General features: G+C 42.5%; 1 protein-coding gene across 1 annotated transcript in view; it reads right to left on the bottom strand.

Moving 5' to 3' along the window:
• Positions 1-16,788, bottom strand: part of PLXND1 (plexin D1) — a 200,049-nt gene that overhangs the window by 85,930 nt on the left and 97,331 nt on the right. Inside the window, exon 9 of the mRNA XM_074198509.1 lies at positions 3,136-3,243. Coding sequence (XP_074054610.1) covers positions 3,136-3,243 — 108 coding nt within the window. The remainder of the gene's footprint in view (positions 1-3,135; positions 3,244-16,788) is intronic.

Genomic DNA, 16,788 nt, shown 5'->3' with positions numbered 1-16,788 from the left:
ATCTGCAGCATTTGTTACAAAAGACTGTTGTAAAGGTAAAATAAGACTTTTTATATCTAGGATCTTTTAAATTTAAGCAGTTATATAAATGATGGTTGTTGATATTAACCCCATTCTGTTTTAGTGTCTCCATTTGCACATTGGTAATGATAATATCTTCTTTTAGAGCAGGTGTGGCTAACCCACAGCTTGAGGGCTGCACATGGCCCTCAAAGGCCATTCATCCCGCATTATTACATTTTATTATTTTACTCATTGGTAATATGGGTCACACTGTAGTCATAAATGAATATTAAAATCTATACGCAGCCCTTGACAAGTTTTTACTGGGCAAAGCAGCCCAGAAGAGCTAAAAGGTTGGACACCCATGCTTTAGAGGCCTGTCATGAGAAACAAAAGAAATAGAAGACAGGAAAGAGTACTAACAGCTCTGCCCTTGGGACAGGCCCTTCTCCTCTCAGAGGCTCGGGGTTTTCTTCTATAAATGATTGAGGGGAGCAGGAAAGAAGGAAGGGTTTAGATAGATGATCTCTTGTCTGCCACCTCTCAAAAATGGTCATTACTTTAGAGAAAAATGTTATCTCTGTCAGTAGAAATTATCCAGCTGCCACAAATTTAGGGGACACCAGAAGTAGAGGTAGCTTTATATAATAAAAGTATGCATGAGGCCACAGGGAAAAATGAATGTGATAAACTGTCTGAGTGCTTCACAGAACTCAGATCCACTTTATTAGATGGGTGGGGAGTCTGAGAGGCAGTATGTTACAGGGGCCAGAGGGGCTGACTTTGAAGCCAAAACTTGGGTTTGAGTCTTGCCTCTGACACATATGAGTTAAGTGGCTCTGGTACTTGTCAGTGACCATAAAATGTAGATGATTTTGTGAAGGGCCTTTTCACACCAGAAGTCCTGCAACCCTAGCCCATTCCAGGTCTTGGCGGGTCTTAAAGGGAGGGCACACCTTGTTGTTTTCAATTTTCTATGTCTATGAGATTATATTCATGAAAGCATTTTTCAGTTTGGGATGGTTTCTATGATGCAGAGGCTCTTAACTATAGAATGTTCCTAAAACCTTTAGAGAAATGACAGTCCATCTAGATGATGGTGGAAGCATCATGGTGTTCAGTGAAAAGCACTTTGGAGTTGGGGGTCAGAGACCTAGGCTTTGTCTCCAAGTTGTTACTTATTATGTGTTGTCATTGCTCAAATGGGACCTCCCTGACTCAGTTTCTCCACCAATAAAAATGAGAGGAGTAGTAAATGATTTCTAAGGACCCTTCCAACTCTCCATTCTGTGATCCAGATCATGTAATCCTGCTAATAATAGATAACAGTTTATTTGTATGAAGAGCATATCATAGGCGCTAAATTACGGTAAGGGGCTGCCAGATGGTGTGCTCCTAATGGAGTTTCAAGGAGGGGTAAATGAGACGCTTCCTGCCTGGCACAGCTCCAGGCCCTATCAATGCCTCCTGTGCAGGATGCCCTGGACCCTTCCCACCAAGGTCTGGGCCCAGATTGCTCTTCCCCTCGAATCCAACTTCAACCTCCTAATCTCCATAGGCTGGACAGCAAGTGCCTGCCAGTGGATCCCTGGGGCCCACCCTGGAGAAGCATCTTTCTTCAGAGTCCCAGTCCCTGCTAGAAGCTCCCCTGGGCTCTCAGCTCTGTTTGCAGTGGGGACTGGATGGTCACAAAGGAAAACATGCTGCTTATGAATGTTTTCAAACACGGCGCCCTCTCCCTGGAGAGGCATCTCCCAGAGAGGCACAGCCTCTTGGGGCATGGTGGGGTCTTGGTTAGTAAGGGAATATGGGATCACAGGACTTGGAAATGGAAAAATCAGCATTTCCAACCCTCTCACTTTACAAATGAAGAAATGAAAGCCTAGAGGGGAATGTGAATTATTTCAGATCACACAGTTCCTAACTGGCAGAGTCTAAATACAGGGTTCTTTCAACTAACAAATAAATAAATAAACTAACAAACAAATAAATGACTGAATGAATGAATGAATAAATAAAGACATCGACCAAAGAGAAGGGTTAGTGCATTAGTTAATGGCAATGTTCGAGACAACTTCTTAATTAAAAAAAAATGCACATTTTCAGATACTGCTTTAGTGGTTCTGATGAGATGTTCCAAGTTGTTCTGGCTATTTTCTCCATCTATGCCTCTTAAGAAATAGTAACAAAACAGCTGAGGCCATTTTCTTCTGCACCTGCTCAACTTTCAAATTTCTCAAGTCGTTGCTTCTGAGATTGGTATAAGTCTCTCAAAACCGTGGGGATGGGAGGGGGTGGAATGTGGGTTTTTCCTGCTGTAGGGAAAACTCTTGGGCATTGATTCAGAGAGAAAGTCTGTGGGAGGGATGGAGCTGGTTTTAGATTTAGAGCCAGAAAGAATCTTAGGGGCATTTCACAGATGGGAAAACTGAGGCTAAGTGATTTGTCCAAGATCACAGAGAAAGCCAAAGACAAGGCTGAGATTGGAACCAAGGCTAAAAATCTTCTGATGCCAATCCAGGGACTTTTATCAGCTGGAGCCAATCCTCTTCCAAAAATTAACTCATGAGTGTCTTTCCACCCTGCCAGTGTCTGGGACTGGCTCCCTCACTACAACTTCTTTCTCCTCCCTGCTTTTCACCTCTTTTTCCAAGAAAAAGAAGGGAAAGTTCTCAGACAGAGAGCCCAGGACCAATCAGTCACCAGTATCCCTTTCAAGGCTGCCCCGATGGTCACCCGCCTAGACTGGGTCATGCAAGAAGACTTGTGCTAGGCCTCAGCTTCCCTATATTTCCAGGAAAATAGTCAGAACTCAGTCAGTGGATGGAACCAGAAGCTCAGTTTGTATCAAGGGTTAAGAGAAAGTCTGTGATCAGGGTCAGCGGTCAGTCTTTGACTAGAACCAGGGGCCCAGGCTATGACTGACGTTGGGGCTTGGTCAACAGCCAGCACCAGGGACTAAGTCTGTATTGAGGTCAAAGGTTCAGTTTCCAGAGTCAGGGAGACTCAGATAGCCTCTAGGAAAGGTAACAGAAATGTCCTGATCATTCTACCATCTCTGACGCCTCTCCTCATAACCATGAGGAGCAGCAACCCTAATAGCCTCTCTCTTCCCTTCACAGTGCCCCTTACCTGAGAGAAGAAGACTGTGTTGACCAGTGAGACATGGATGTTCTGCAGGCCTCCTGTGGGCACTGGGGTCAGGGGTGTAGGCAGGATCCGAGGACAGTCCTGACTGTCCTGAAAGACAAAAGGAAGAGGGCAATGAAGGTCTGGGGTGAGCCAAAGGGGACTGAGGCAGTTAGAGGTAGAGAACAAAGGTGACCCCAAGCCCATAATATGCCCTAAAATATGCTAAAGAGAAATAAATCACACAGTCCCTTGTCCTCAAAGAGTTTACATTTCTGTTGGTGAAAATCCACAAACAAAACAGCTAAAATGCAAAAAAGCATACACATAAATCTTCAATGCAATACTTTTTAAGCACCTACTATGTGTCAATCAATAGGTTCTGGGGATATAAAGATAAAAAATTAAACAACCTCTCTCCTCAAGGAAGTCACATTGTATTTCGGTCAAATAGATAAGATTTGTACAAAGCAGCAAATGAAGAGGGCAAAAAAAGGGAAAAAAGATCTTTAAGACCACTAGCACCTAGAAGGAATCAAGGCAGGCTTTTTATAGGAGGAACCACTGGAACCTCGAAGGCAGATAAAGACTGTGAAATTTAAATATAAGGAGAGAAGCATTCAAAGGATGGGGGATGATAGATTAGGCAAATGCGCAGAGGTGGGAGCTGACACCCAAAATTCATGAAACACCAAGCTTGACTAGAAAACGATGTTTGTAAAGGGGAATAAGGTGAAATCAATAGGAGAAATAGTTTAAACTGTTTGTTAAACCCTTACAGCCAATTTGGGTTATCAAATTACCTTTAACTCATGCTGACTGTGTTACCCTGAGAGAATCACTCAACTTTCCTTGGCCTTCATTTCCTTGTCTGTAAAGGGAAGGGTTGAACTCAATGGAAGGGACCTCCCATCCTTAAATCTATGCTCCCATGAGTGGTACAAGGGAAAAGAGAGGAGAGGGGTCATGGGGCAGAACAGACAAGATACAGCATCAGATTAGTGAAGGGAGAAGGCAGAGTTGAAGATGACTCCAAAATTGCAAACTTAAATGTGTAGAAAGAAGCATTGGAGGTTCCTTCATTAGGAGGAGGGAAGTCTGGGGGAAGGGTGACTTAGTGAAAGGAAAAATGTTAAGTTCATTCTTGGACATATTGAGTTTACAGTAACAGCTGAACATCTAGATGTTCAGCATATAAATGATGATGTGGGGTTGGAGTTCAAGGGGAAAATATATGTTTCAGTGGACATGGCAAGTGGACCCATGGAAATGTAGAGAAAGAAGATGGTTGAAGACAGTTTTGGGGGACAGCTACCCAAATGTGTCCATGGTCTGGGAGATGGATAATGGTCCAGCAATGGACATTGAGTCACAACATCCTTCTGCCTGATAGACACATACCTTGAGATATGCACTGGCACCTTAAACTCAATCTGTTCAAAATTAAACTCAGCACCTTGCCACAAAATCTCCTCCTCCTCCTACTAACCTTGGCATTTCTGTTAATGACACCACCATTTCACCCATTGGCCCAGAGTCATCTCCCTCACCTTGGATCTCTGTATTCAGTAACTCACCAAGTCCCATCAGTTCTTTCATTAATCTAACACTCCTTTTCCACTCCTATGTCATCAGCCTATTTCAGCCACTGTCATCTTAAAATTGAATTATGACAATATCTTCCTCTCTTTCTTCCAACACATTCTACACAATACAAGATTACAAGATTACACAAGATTAACATTCCTAAAGCACTAAATTCATTATATCACACCTCTGCTCAAACACCTTCACTGGCTCCCTATTACCTAATGGTTAAATGTCAGATTCAGTAGTCTGACATTCAAAGTCCTCGGTAATCCAGTCTAAATCCATCTTTCTAGACTTATCTCATGCCATCTTCTACTTGAATGCCCTTCCCAATTTACTTTCCTTAGTCAAATCCTATCCATCCTTCAAGGTCTGTGTCAAGTTCATTCTTATGGAATAAATTAATCTCCAAGTTAGGAAGCAATCCTAACTCAACCCTTAATAGGTGTCCCTTCTACAACACCTTGACAAGGGATAACGCAGCATCCACCTTCTGTTGTTGGCAGAGTCGCTGTCATTTAAGACAGCCCCTTCTACTTCAGACCAATCCCAATGGTCCAAAGATTTCCTTCTAAACAGCTGAAATCATCTCTCAATGTTTTATCCTTTGCTTTGCCTCCTGAGATGAAGCAGAACAAGTCAAACCCCTCTTCCTTATGACAGCCCTTCAGCTACTCAACAACAGTGACTGCCTGGTCCTTAAGAGATCCTTAAACACTGCCATGAAGAAGGGCAACTTGCAATAAGTCTGGAAGGGTAGGTTGCAATCAAGTTATGAGGGATTTTAAATGCTAAGCTGAGAAGTCTGTATTTTATCCAAATGGCAACAGAGAACCCCTGGAGCTCCTTGAGTAGAGGAGGGACATAGTTAGACTTGTGTTTCAGGGAGATTATTTTGGCAGCTAAATGAAGAATGGATTAGAGAAGGGAGAGAACAGAAACTGAGAATCTAATTAGGAAGTTCTGCAATGTTCCAGTATAGAGGTGAATAGAGACTAAAGCAGGCTAGGGACCTTGTGAATAAAAGATAAAGAATCAGGGCAGAAATAGGGGTTCTGGATTCTAGTCCCTGCTTTGCCACTCACTCATTGAGTAATTCTGGAGAAGCCACTAAATTTTTTCTGGGTATCAAATTCCTCAACTATAAAATAGTACTAAGAACACTCATCCTTGCTTTTCCGAACAGTGATTCTGGTAACCAGAGAAGACGGTGAAGGTGACCCGACTTTGAAAAGTGGAAATCAAGGCACCAAAGTAAGATCTAATCCTTTGAGATGTGGGAAATATGGAGGAGGGCCAGTGCAGTATGGGAGGGCACCCCTCCCCCCAATCCCTCATGTAGGTCCAGATTGTTCTGTCCTAGCCAGAACTGGTCTTGGCTCAGTTCTGCTGTTCCAGCCACCTTCCGCATGGGCTGGGTCTGCAGGGAGCCCCTCCTGTTCCCTTAATTGAAAATCCATGGGTAATTTCAGGAAAATTTAATCCATATGTTACGCTTAAATTGTCAGATGTTGTATTTCAATCTAGGAACTCTGGAAATGAATTTCAAACCATTCTTATTTTCTTTCCCTTTTTCTTCTTGGAAGCTAAAGATTCAATTTAACCAAAGGGACCCAGAGAAGCACAAAGTGAGGAAACCCTCAGTGCCATGGATTTGGAATCTTTCCTATGTCACAGAAGAAACTCAAATGGCCTCAGGAATTTCCTCCCTCAGTCATTCATTAATTCAATAAATATTTATTGAACAATAATAAAGTACAATATTAAAAACAAAAAAGAACAAGACTTCAATAAACCTGACTCATATTTTTGTGGGTCTTTCAATTTACAAAGCAATTCACTCAGAGAATTATTACCCTCAATTTACAGATCAGGAAATTGGGGTCCAAGAAGCCATGTGACTGGCCCCAGGTCACACAGCTCATAAATATGGAGGCTGGGACTCATCTTCAGCTTCTTTGATGCTTAGACCATGCAGGATTGTTCCAATGTATTGTACTGACTTACTGTTTTGTTTTTACAGGGCAATGGGGTTAAAAGACTTGCTCGAGGTCACACAGCTAGGTAATTATTAAGTGTCTGAGGTCAAATTTGAACTCAGGTCCTCTGATTCTTAAAGAATGGACAATTTCATCAGATCAGTAGTTTGACTTTCATGGAGAAATTATCCAAATTTGAGTCATCACTCACAAGTTAGGTCAGATGCCATCTCCTTCAGGAAGCAAATCATCTCTGACCACTTAAGGCCGATTTTCTGGAACATTTCAGTCTTCGTTTGATGCTTAAGCAAAGACTGCCTGGTCTTATAATTTTAATGGTATGTAGTTTATCTTGCCAACAAGATAGTAGACTTCTATTAGACTCTGAGTTTCTCGAGGACGATAGATGCCTTTTGCCTTTCATAGTCCCTCTATACTTAGCATAGTTCATAGCTCACAAGTGCTTACTCTATATTTATAGTGACCAACTAGGTCACTAACAGTCCCCAAATTGTAGATTGGAATCCCCAGCCATCTACTGAACAGTCTAAACCCAGAACATCCAAAATGGCATGCATCCATACTGTCATCATCATTACAATTTTATAGCAAATGTGTTAAACATTTTGCAATTAATTATCTCATTTGATTCTCACCACCACTCTGGGAGATATAGGTGTTATTATTATGCCCAGATGAGAATCTGAGGCAAATTAAGTGACTTGCCCAAGGTCACTCAGCTACAATGTATCTAAGGCTGAATTTGAACTCAGGTCTTCCTTACTCCAAGTCCAGAGTTCTGTGATCTATGGCATCCTCTAGCCATCCCTAGCTCCCCCCCCCCAAATACCCTGTTTCCAAGCTTTTCTATTTCTATAGAGACACCATCCTTCCACTCATCCAGGCTCATAATCCCAGTTCCATCCTTTACTAATCACTCTTACTAATCCCTCAGATCCTTGTTTCTACCTCTGATAGACTCCCCTTTTCTCCATTTTATATGGCCCATACACTAGTTTAAGCCCTTAGCACCTCTCTTGCTTGGGGTCTTGAAATAGTATCTTAACTTGTTGCCCTGTCTCAAACTCAGGAATTTTCTTACTTCCCTACTTCATTACTCCAGACAATCAACAAAGTGATTTTCTTTTTTTTGTTGTTGTTAGGGTTTTTTTTTTTTTTTTTTTTGCAAGGCAATGGGGTTAAGTGTCTTGCCCAAGGCCACAAAGCTAGGAAATTATTAAATGTCTGAGGCTGGATTTGAGCTCAGGTACTCCTGACTCCAAGGCCAGCACTCTATCTGCTGCACCACCTAGCCACCCTAAAGTGATTTTCTTAAGAGTGTTGGTATAACCATGTAGGGGGCAGTTAGGTGGATAGAGTGCTGTCTAGATTCAGAAAGACCTGAGTTCAAATTTGACCCCAGACATTAATTAGCTGGGTGACCCTGGGAAAGTCACTTTACCCAACTTGCCTCAGCTCCATCTGTAAATGGCAAAGATGAAGGAAAACGGCAAACAAAAACGAACTCATGAAGAATTGGGTACAACAAAATGAACATCATGTTGTTGTAACACCCTACTCCATAAACTCTAGTGGCTCCCTATTATCTCCAAGACCAATTATAAACTCCTCTGTTTGGCATTTAAAGTCTCTCACAGTCTGACACCTACCCACCCTTCCAGCTTATTACATTTTACACCTCTCCATCTGCTCCATGAACCAGCCATATCAGCCTATTTGCCATTGCTTGCACGCATTTGTCCATCTCTCCATTTCACCTTACCCTGGCTGTCACTCTTTCCTCCCCTCAGCCTCTTGGGAATCCTCAGTTTCCACCAAAACCCAGATCAAAGATCATCTCGTGTAATAGGTTTTTTGGTAGCTCCCTGCTCCCCATTTCCTAGGGTATTCCTAAAGATTACCTTGTATTTGCAGTTTTGTATATATCTCGGTTATAAGTTATCTAATAGATTGTAAGCTCCTTGAGGGAAAAGACTTCCAATTTCATATATATGTATATATATATATATATATATATACATATATATATATAAAATACATAGTGTCTGACATAGAGTTGGAGCTTAATAAAAGTTTGTTGATCAATTGATTGAAAAGTGAAAGAGTCCCCCCTCCCCTGACCAAGGAGGCTTGGAATCCCTAACAAAGGACCAAACTTCTGTGCCCTGGCTAGCTCCTGAACCCAAGGCTGGCTGGAGTCCAGCCCTGCTCTCTGAGCAGGAAAAAGTTACACTACCCACCTCCTAAGAGCTGTTGTGAGAAAAAAACCTTCTGTAAACTGTAAAAAGCTGTAAACTGTAAGTTGTGATTATTACCAGTAGCTCTCAAAGTCTGTCTTGGGAGATCTCCAAGCTCCACCCCACCTCTGGTTTGCCAGGTTCCCAGCAAGGCAGGGAGCAGCAATTTCCAACAACATCCTCTTCCGGCATGGAACAATGGAAGGAATATTAGCCATGGAGTCAGAAGGGACCTGGGTTCTAATCTAACATCAACAAGCTATATGATCATAGGCAAATTCTCTTAGCCTCATGCTCCCCATCTTAAAGATGGGGAATAATAAGATCTCAGAAGGTTGTTGTAGGACTTGAATGAGGACCATATTTTGTGAAACTGGATGTTCATAATGAAGTGTTAAAAAAAAGAGACTTAAGAGGCAGGAAGACCCTAGTTCAAATCCTGCCTCAGACACTGCCTATCTTTGTGATGCTAGGCAAGGCTCTCATTTCCTCACCAGTAAAATAACCATAGTCCCTACTTCACAGGGTTGTAGTGAGAATCAAATGAATTCACATACAGAAAGTGCTCTGTAAACCCCAAAGCACTATGTAAAAGCTAGCTATTGCTAACCTCGCCATCACTATGACCATCATTGTTATTACTTCCCAAAGGAGGCTCTTGGCCTCCAGTTTTCACATCTATTAAAAGAAAAGATGGAGTTAGACTTGATGATCTTTTAAAGTCCCTGAGAGACTTTTCATCTCTAAGCATTGGTTGGAGATGGGCAAATGTTGCCTGAAAATTACAGGTCAATGAATTTGACCTTGAATCTTGGCAAAATTCCAAAACATATTAAAGGAATGGAGTGGTGAATGAACATCTTGAAAGGGAAGCTGTGATCACCAAGAGTGAGTATGAAGAACAGCCTGCCAGGCTCGCCTTATTTCCTTTGTGTTTTGTTGACTACACAGGCTAAGGGCCCATTACAGTATTACTTAGTTAGATTTTGATAACTAGATGGAACCACGGTGCACAGAGCATTGGACCTGAAGTCAGAAAGATCCAGTCTCAGACCCTTCCCAACTGTGTGACCCTGGGCAAGTCACTTAACTTCTCTTTGTTTCAGTTTCCTCATCTGTGAAATGGGGATAATAATGGTAATTTTCTGCCAGAGTTATTGTGAGGATTGCCTGAGATAATAATTGTAATAGCAATTGAGATAATTATAATATCAAATGAGATAAAACTTGTAATAATAAAATCATAATACCAAATGAGATAATAATTGTGATAATAAAATTATAATATCAAATAAGATAACAATTATGATAATAATAGCAGCACTTAGCATACTGCCTGATAGCTATTGTTATGATTGACATGATTAGATAAAACCTCATGTTCTTTCTCTGAAAAAGATAGAAATACATGGGTTTACACTAAACCATTAGGGGAATTTGGAACTGATACAGGGTTGGACCCAAAGAGTAGCCAGTCATGCTTCAAAGTCAACTTGGCAAGAGAATTCCAGGGAAGCCAGGGCCATGTGCTTGAACTTGGGCCAATAAACCTCTTTATCAATGACTTGGACAAAGTCAGAAATGTTTCTGTGTGTTGAAATTATATCTCATTGTGGTCCTCTTGTTTTCCCCCTAGTTAGCAAAGAAAATATATAAGTAGCCAGTATGAGATGACAATAATATGTAGTAAGGGAAGTATAGAAGCCATCTGCAGAACTGCAAATTAACTGAGACCACATCCTGAGACCACTGCAAAAATTGGAGAAGCCAGCCAGGCCCCAGCATAGCAGCTCCCAGGCCCACTAACGGTTCTCAGTCTGTAGGCTACCGATAAGCGTGATGAGTGGTAAAACGTTATGTAAATTAAGGAAACTTAAGGTGGCACTGATAACTTTGAGGTGACCCGGATGTATTAATTAACTCAATCTAAGTTGGTCCAGATAACTGCTTAGTTCATCTCCCACCACCAAAATCCTCTAACAAAGGGACTCCAAATTCCTGGTCTCCCACCCCCACCCCAGCACTCCTCCCCCTGGCCTGGTCTGCTGGAGGGCCACATAAGTGGCCTGTTCCCCTCTCCTCTCTGTCTCCCTCACTACCCTCTGATCCAGTAGTCCACTCTTTGTACCTGGGGAGTGGGTGCTCCCACACAGGGTGACCAGCTTGCATTCTGATTTGAAGGTGTGTGCGTAAGGGAACACTGTTATACAGAAGTGTTTGTAAGGAATAAGGTGTTTAAAATTAGAAATAGGGAGCTGTCCCTAAACCAAAAGGGACCAGCCCCTGTGTCACTAGGCTTCAAAGGGTGAAGCAGATCCTCCCAGCCTACACATCCCCGGTCAGGGGTGAACTGCTGGCATCCCCTATAAAGTCAATAGCAGTGAGGGAATAACCATAGAGCAAGCAGAGCAGGGAAGAGAGACAGTGCCAGTGCAAAAGCTACGTCTATAGGTGCTCTTGGGGAATTGGGGTGCCTCCAATAAAAAACTCCACTCTTAGTTGGTCTCAAGGGGAGCAATAAAGGTCTCTTGACACTTGCCCAGGCAGCTGATGTAACCAACAGTCAATGTCATGGCATCATCGCTGCTGAGGAAAGAAGGTGGGTCCACTCCAAACAGAAGGACCAGGTCAGGCCATGGTCAGGTCCAGCCCCCAAGTTACCCCCAAAATTACCACCACCCCCATCAGAGATCTGCCCCGGCCTGGGATCTCCTTGGGAAATTAAAGAAGCCCACATCCCCACCACCCAGGCCACAAGGGAAATCATTGCTGTACTTGACAAATATCACCAAAGAGATGCATTGGCATCTCCTAGCCTCTCATTACTTGTCACTACTATGGAGGAGAGAGAAGAGCAGGAGATGTTGATAGCTAGGCTGGATTTTAACCTTATTTCCTCCCTCCTTTATTAGGCAGGCAGAGATGGGGAAGATGCAGAGGTAAGAAATCTGTCCCCCTAGTCTCTGAGGTCAAACTGTTGCTGTCACCATCAGAAGGATAGTTAGAAAAGATGCTGTAAGGAGGAGAGATGAAGGATTGGAGTTGCATGATGAAGCTAGACCCCCTGATGAGGCCTGAGAGACAAATTATACTTAAAGCTTTACAAAAGTCAGAGGAGCAAGCTACAGCATGGATGTAAAGATTACATTTTACTGGTGAGGGTCTGACCCTAACTTCTGGGAAAATGAGACAACTGGTATTTATATGTAGGGACCTGGAGTCACTCTGCCCACCTAAAAAACCCTGGGGAACTTATAAAATAATGGAACCAATGGCCCAGGGGATATAACCCCACTTTACTATTATTGGATTGGGTATTCTGGACCTGCACATTGCTCATGGTCATCCATCACTGTTGAGGAACAGGCCTGACAGTTTACTTTAGAGATGGACTAAGCAGGTCTTGTCCAAGCCATAGCCTGTATGCTGGGGGTCTATCAGAATATTAATGTACCTTCCTTGGATGAACCCAGAAGATGCCAAATTATATGAAAAGATCAAGGGGCCCCACAGAATCTTCTTCCCATGATAGCGGGTACAAGACTGGACTTCACTGAGAAACAATCACCAAAGAGAATCCAAGTCTTAGGTATTTGCCCCCAAAGGGAATGGGGTTAGCCAAGGAATCTCAAGACAGAGACCAGAGATCAATGTCAGACAATGCAAGCCAGCCTGTATTGGAAAATAAGGGTTCTGGGCATCCCAAACTGGGCATGCTCAGGCTGCAGGCCCCAAGAAACTCAGACCCTTGTAGATCTTGCATAGAGGAAAAGACAGACCAGCTCTAGTACCCTTAGTGCAGAGACTCCAGAGCTCCATGTCTGGTAAAACCAGAGAAGGACCCATAGGAACCTGGCAGCCTAAAGACAGTAGATGCCCCCCTTGGGGTAATTTACCACTTCATATATACTAGAGACCTTTGAACCTCATGCAAAGAGCCAAATGGCACCATTATCCAGTATCCAAGGCACTATGGATCCCTATAGATCTCATTGTAGGAATAATGAGGGTACTCTACATCTCAGAAGCCCTATTCCAGAAGCACTCCAGGTCCTTGTCCATTATTAGCATGGATGTCTTAGGATATAATCTGGTCACTTGGACCATATCAAAGGAATTGGATGGTCCTCAAGTAATTTTCATTTTCCCTTCCCATGTGGATTGCCAGTACCTCACATGATAAGCTTAGGCATGGAGAGACTGCCGTGTCCCATCATAAAGGCTGAAGGTGTGATTGTCCCATGGGCTCTCTCATTCAATTTTCCAGTCTGAAAGGTCCAATAACCAGGCAATGCATGAGGATGAGTTGTGGAGTAGAGGCCTTTGTTCAATTGTTCCCCGAATTATAGTCCTATTTTCTGGCATTATAGAGGTAACAGAAGTCATTCCATCTTCTGGCTGCTCTTGGTTTGCAGTTTTCAACTTTGACTAAAATGTTTTATTCTACACCCAAGTCCTTAGATGTCCAACCCCAATTTGCTTCTATATTTGAAGGGAAACAATATGCTTTTACCCCTGGGATATCAGAACATCATTGCTCATGAGCTATGTGCCATGTGCCATCAAATCTTGGAGGACTTCCTGGCACTAGAGGAAATTCACATTTGGCACTCTGTACATGACTAGGACTGGTCAGGGTATGGCAACACTGGACAATACCAATTTCTTCAAATTTGCTAAATTTTTTCAGCAACAATATCTTGAAGAGGTGGACTAACCTTTTTCTAGCTGGTCCATTATAGATACTCTCTATCAAGAAGCAATCTCCAAAACCACAGTTTTTGCACAGAATCTTGCAGTGCTGGCTACACTACGACCCATCAGAATTCAGGGAAGGACAATTTACATCCATACCTAATTCCACTAAAGCTTTGTATCTGGATAATGAAAAGACATCTTTCAGCTTCTAGTCAACCATCTGCTCCAGCCCAATAGCACAGGACAGCATATGACATTTATCATGATACCAATTGTGATAGAAATGGCTAAGGTACAAGCTCTACAGGTGTCTCTAGATGAGGATACATGCTTTCGGTGCTCAAACTTCCATTGAGTCAGCAGGCTTCAATGCCACCATGATCATCTGGATAAATCAAATCCAACTGACATCTCTAGAAGGAACATAGTTTCCCAGTACTTTTTCTCAACCCACATTGATACCCTTTCGCTATAGAAATAGAACTTGTCTTCTTCAAGGATGCCTCAATGGCATTATTGCCATTATCATTGGTGTATAATGAGACATGTCTTGATAGTCCTAAAGGCCATTATTGGACTTGAAACTTGGAATAGAAGGAGAAAGAGGTTCATAGGAAGCAGAAGGGCAAACAGATGGCTCTTGAAGAGAAATTAAAGGACCAAATTGAGGGCACTTAGCCAGAGGAAAATGTTCCTCAGAGGCTAAAGTCATGGACCCCTTGGTTGGCTTTGGATTGGCCAGCTATGGGGAACTTGTGGTTTCATGAACTGCTGCCTGTAGATTCACCCCTCAGGAGAAATTGCCCTTATCACTGCTTGTATAGGAGGCAGAGGAAAACTATTGATACCACTTGCAAAATCATCATGGACATCAAAATCTTCTCCCCAGGTTCATTGACCTTTTCTCCTGGGTCCTCCTAGGCAAATGAATGAGATTCCTACACTAAGTCTTCGAAGTGATAGCAAGTCTTGTCTTGCAGTGATTTTGTTTAGATTAGGCAATAGATGTGATCACAGGAAATGACTTGGGAACCAAGGGGTGGGTTGTAATGAAATGGCATCTTGTTCATGTCCTCCTGACCAAGGTTCCATAAGGTAACAAAAATAGGAAGTAAGAGTATAAAGGAGAACACCCAAATCACTTACAAAACTGCCTTATAAATTAACTGTGACCACATCCGGAGACTTTGCAAAAATTAGAGGAAGCCAGCCAGGCTCCTTGCAAAGGCCCCTCAGTCTCACTAAAGTTCTTTGTATAGTAAAACCATCAGTGTCCTTAAAGGAACACTGATAACTTTGAGATAATGTGAATAAGTTAAGGAACTAGCCATAAGGTAGCCTGAACAAGAGTTAGCCCATCCCTCACCATCCAAACCTTATAAACTGGGACCCTAAATCTCTGCTCCCACCATTCCTCCATCTTTCTGTGTCCCTGTCCCTTTCCCTTCCCTGTCTCTTCTTTACATTGCCCTCTGTCCACTACCCCATTTTCTGGGTTACTGTCCCTGTGCCATCTGCTTCAACTGTCTGAACCTTATCAAAGAATACTTGATATATTACTTCCCACTTGCTACTAGCATGATCTTTCCCAACAAGTTTCCGGTGGGGACTTCTTGATGCCACCCCCCCTTTTAGCTTATAAGTGAAGAACACCAGGATTAACAGTTCTTTTGCCCTGTAGTTGCACATTACAGTAGATGAATCCACTGGGAGACAGCAAGAGCGGACAAAGGAACCTCAACCTCTATAAAAGGAAGGCATACTCCTTGCCACGTTGGATTCTAATAGAATACTGTGCCTATCCAGTTTGTGAATCGCACGAAATTGGAAGGACTAGTTAATGCTCTAGATGATAGAATCAGGAATCAAAAAGGTCTTGCTTTACAGGTGAGAATCCTGGATCAAAGCAAAGATGAAAGTGATGGGCTAAATATAGGTTTGACATGAATTCAGCAAATCTCCTTCACAAATACAAGTTGGGAGAAGAAGCGTGGTTAGACCATGGTCATCTGAAAGAGATCCATTGCATCTGCAAGATCAGTAGAGATCTCCAATGACTATGTTACTCTTATCATTTCCATTCCTTGCCCAAGAGACTTCTAAAGCTCCTCTTTAGCCAAAAAAGCCAGTGGGATCTTTGATTATAGTAAAAGAGGCTCAACTTTCAAGAATAAGGAGGGGAGTCCCATTATATTCTGCTCAGGGTTGAACACATTGAGAATGCTATATTCTCTTTTGGGTATCAGAGTTTAGGGAAGACTTTGGCATGATGGAGAATGTCCAGCAGAGGGCCATTAGGATAGTGAAGGGACTTCAGATCACTGTCATATGAGGATGAACTCAAAGAACTGAGAATGTTTATCTTGGAAAAAAGTTTTAGAGGGACTATCTTTAAGTATGCAAAGGGCTTCTTCATGGATGAGTCATGATGTTTGTTCTTCTTGGCTCTAGGGGGTAAAAAGAGCTTTCTGAAAAATCAGAGATATCAGGGTGGCTAGGTTGCACAGTGGATAGCGCACTGGCCTTGGAGTCAGGAGTACCTGAGTTCAAATGAGGCTCAGACACTTAATAATTACCTAGCTGTGTGGCCTTGGGCAAGCTACTTAACACCATTGCCTTGAAAAAAAAATCTAAAAAAAAAATCAGAGATATTCCAAAGTGCAGTGGACTGCCTCTGAGCTTGTGTGATTCCTCCCTTTCATTGGATGTCTTTAACAAAGGCTCAGCAGTCATTTTTTTGGGAATATTTTAGTGGTGGTTCTCCTTTAGCTATTGATTGCTCTGGATGGCCTCTGAGGTCCCTTCTGTGTTTGAGATTCTAGAATTCTAAATATTACTCATCTGAAATAGGAGTTACTAGAGTAGTATCACCCAGCAAATGTGGACTTCTATTGTTCTAGAATCAGAGTTACCTAGAAGAACAAGAGATAGAACTGTAATTAGACAATCAGCCAACTGTGGCTGGCAGGATGCGGGTCCTTTTCTCTGAACTATTAATCAGATTTTTGCCAAGGTCATAGTCATCTAAGAATTTGTGTACACAAGATGATTATCCATGGCTCCAGCCAATATAATGTCTAGAGTTCATTGCTGCCAGGCTCTGCTGGGTGGGTAAGAGGGAAGGAAGGTTG

This window comes from Macrotis lagotis, chromosome 8, assembly GCF_037893015.1.
Source record: "Macrotis lagotis isolate mMagLag1 chromosome 8, bilby.v1.9.chrom.fasta, whole genome shotgun sequence".
NCBI classification, from domain to species: Eukaryota; Metazoa; Chordata; class Mammalia; order Peramelemorphia; family Peramelidae; genus Macrotis; species Macrotis lagotis.
This window is presented reverse-complemented; position numbering and strand designations above follow the sequence as displayed.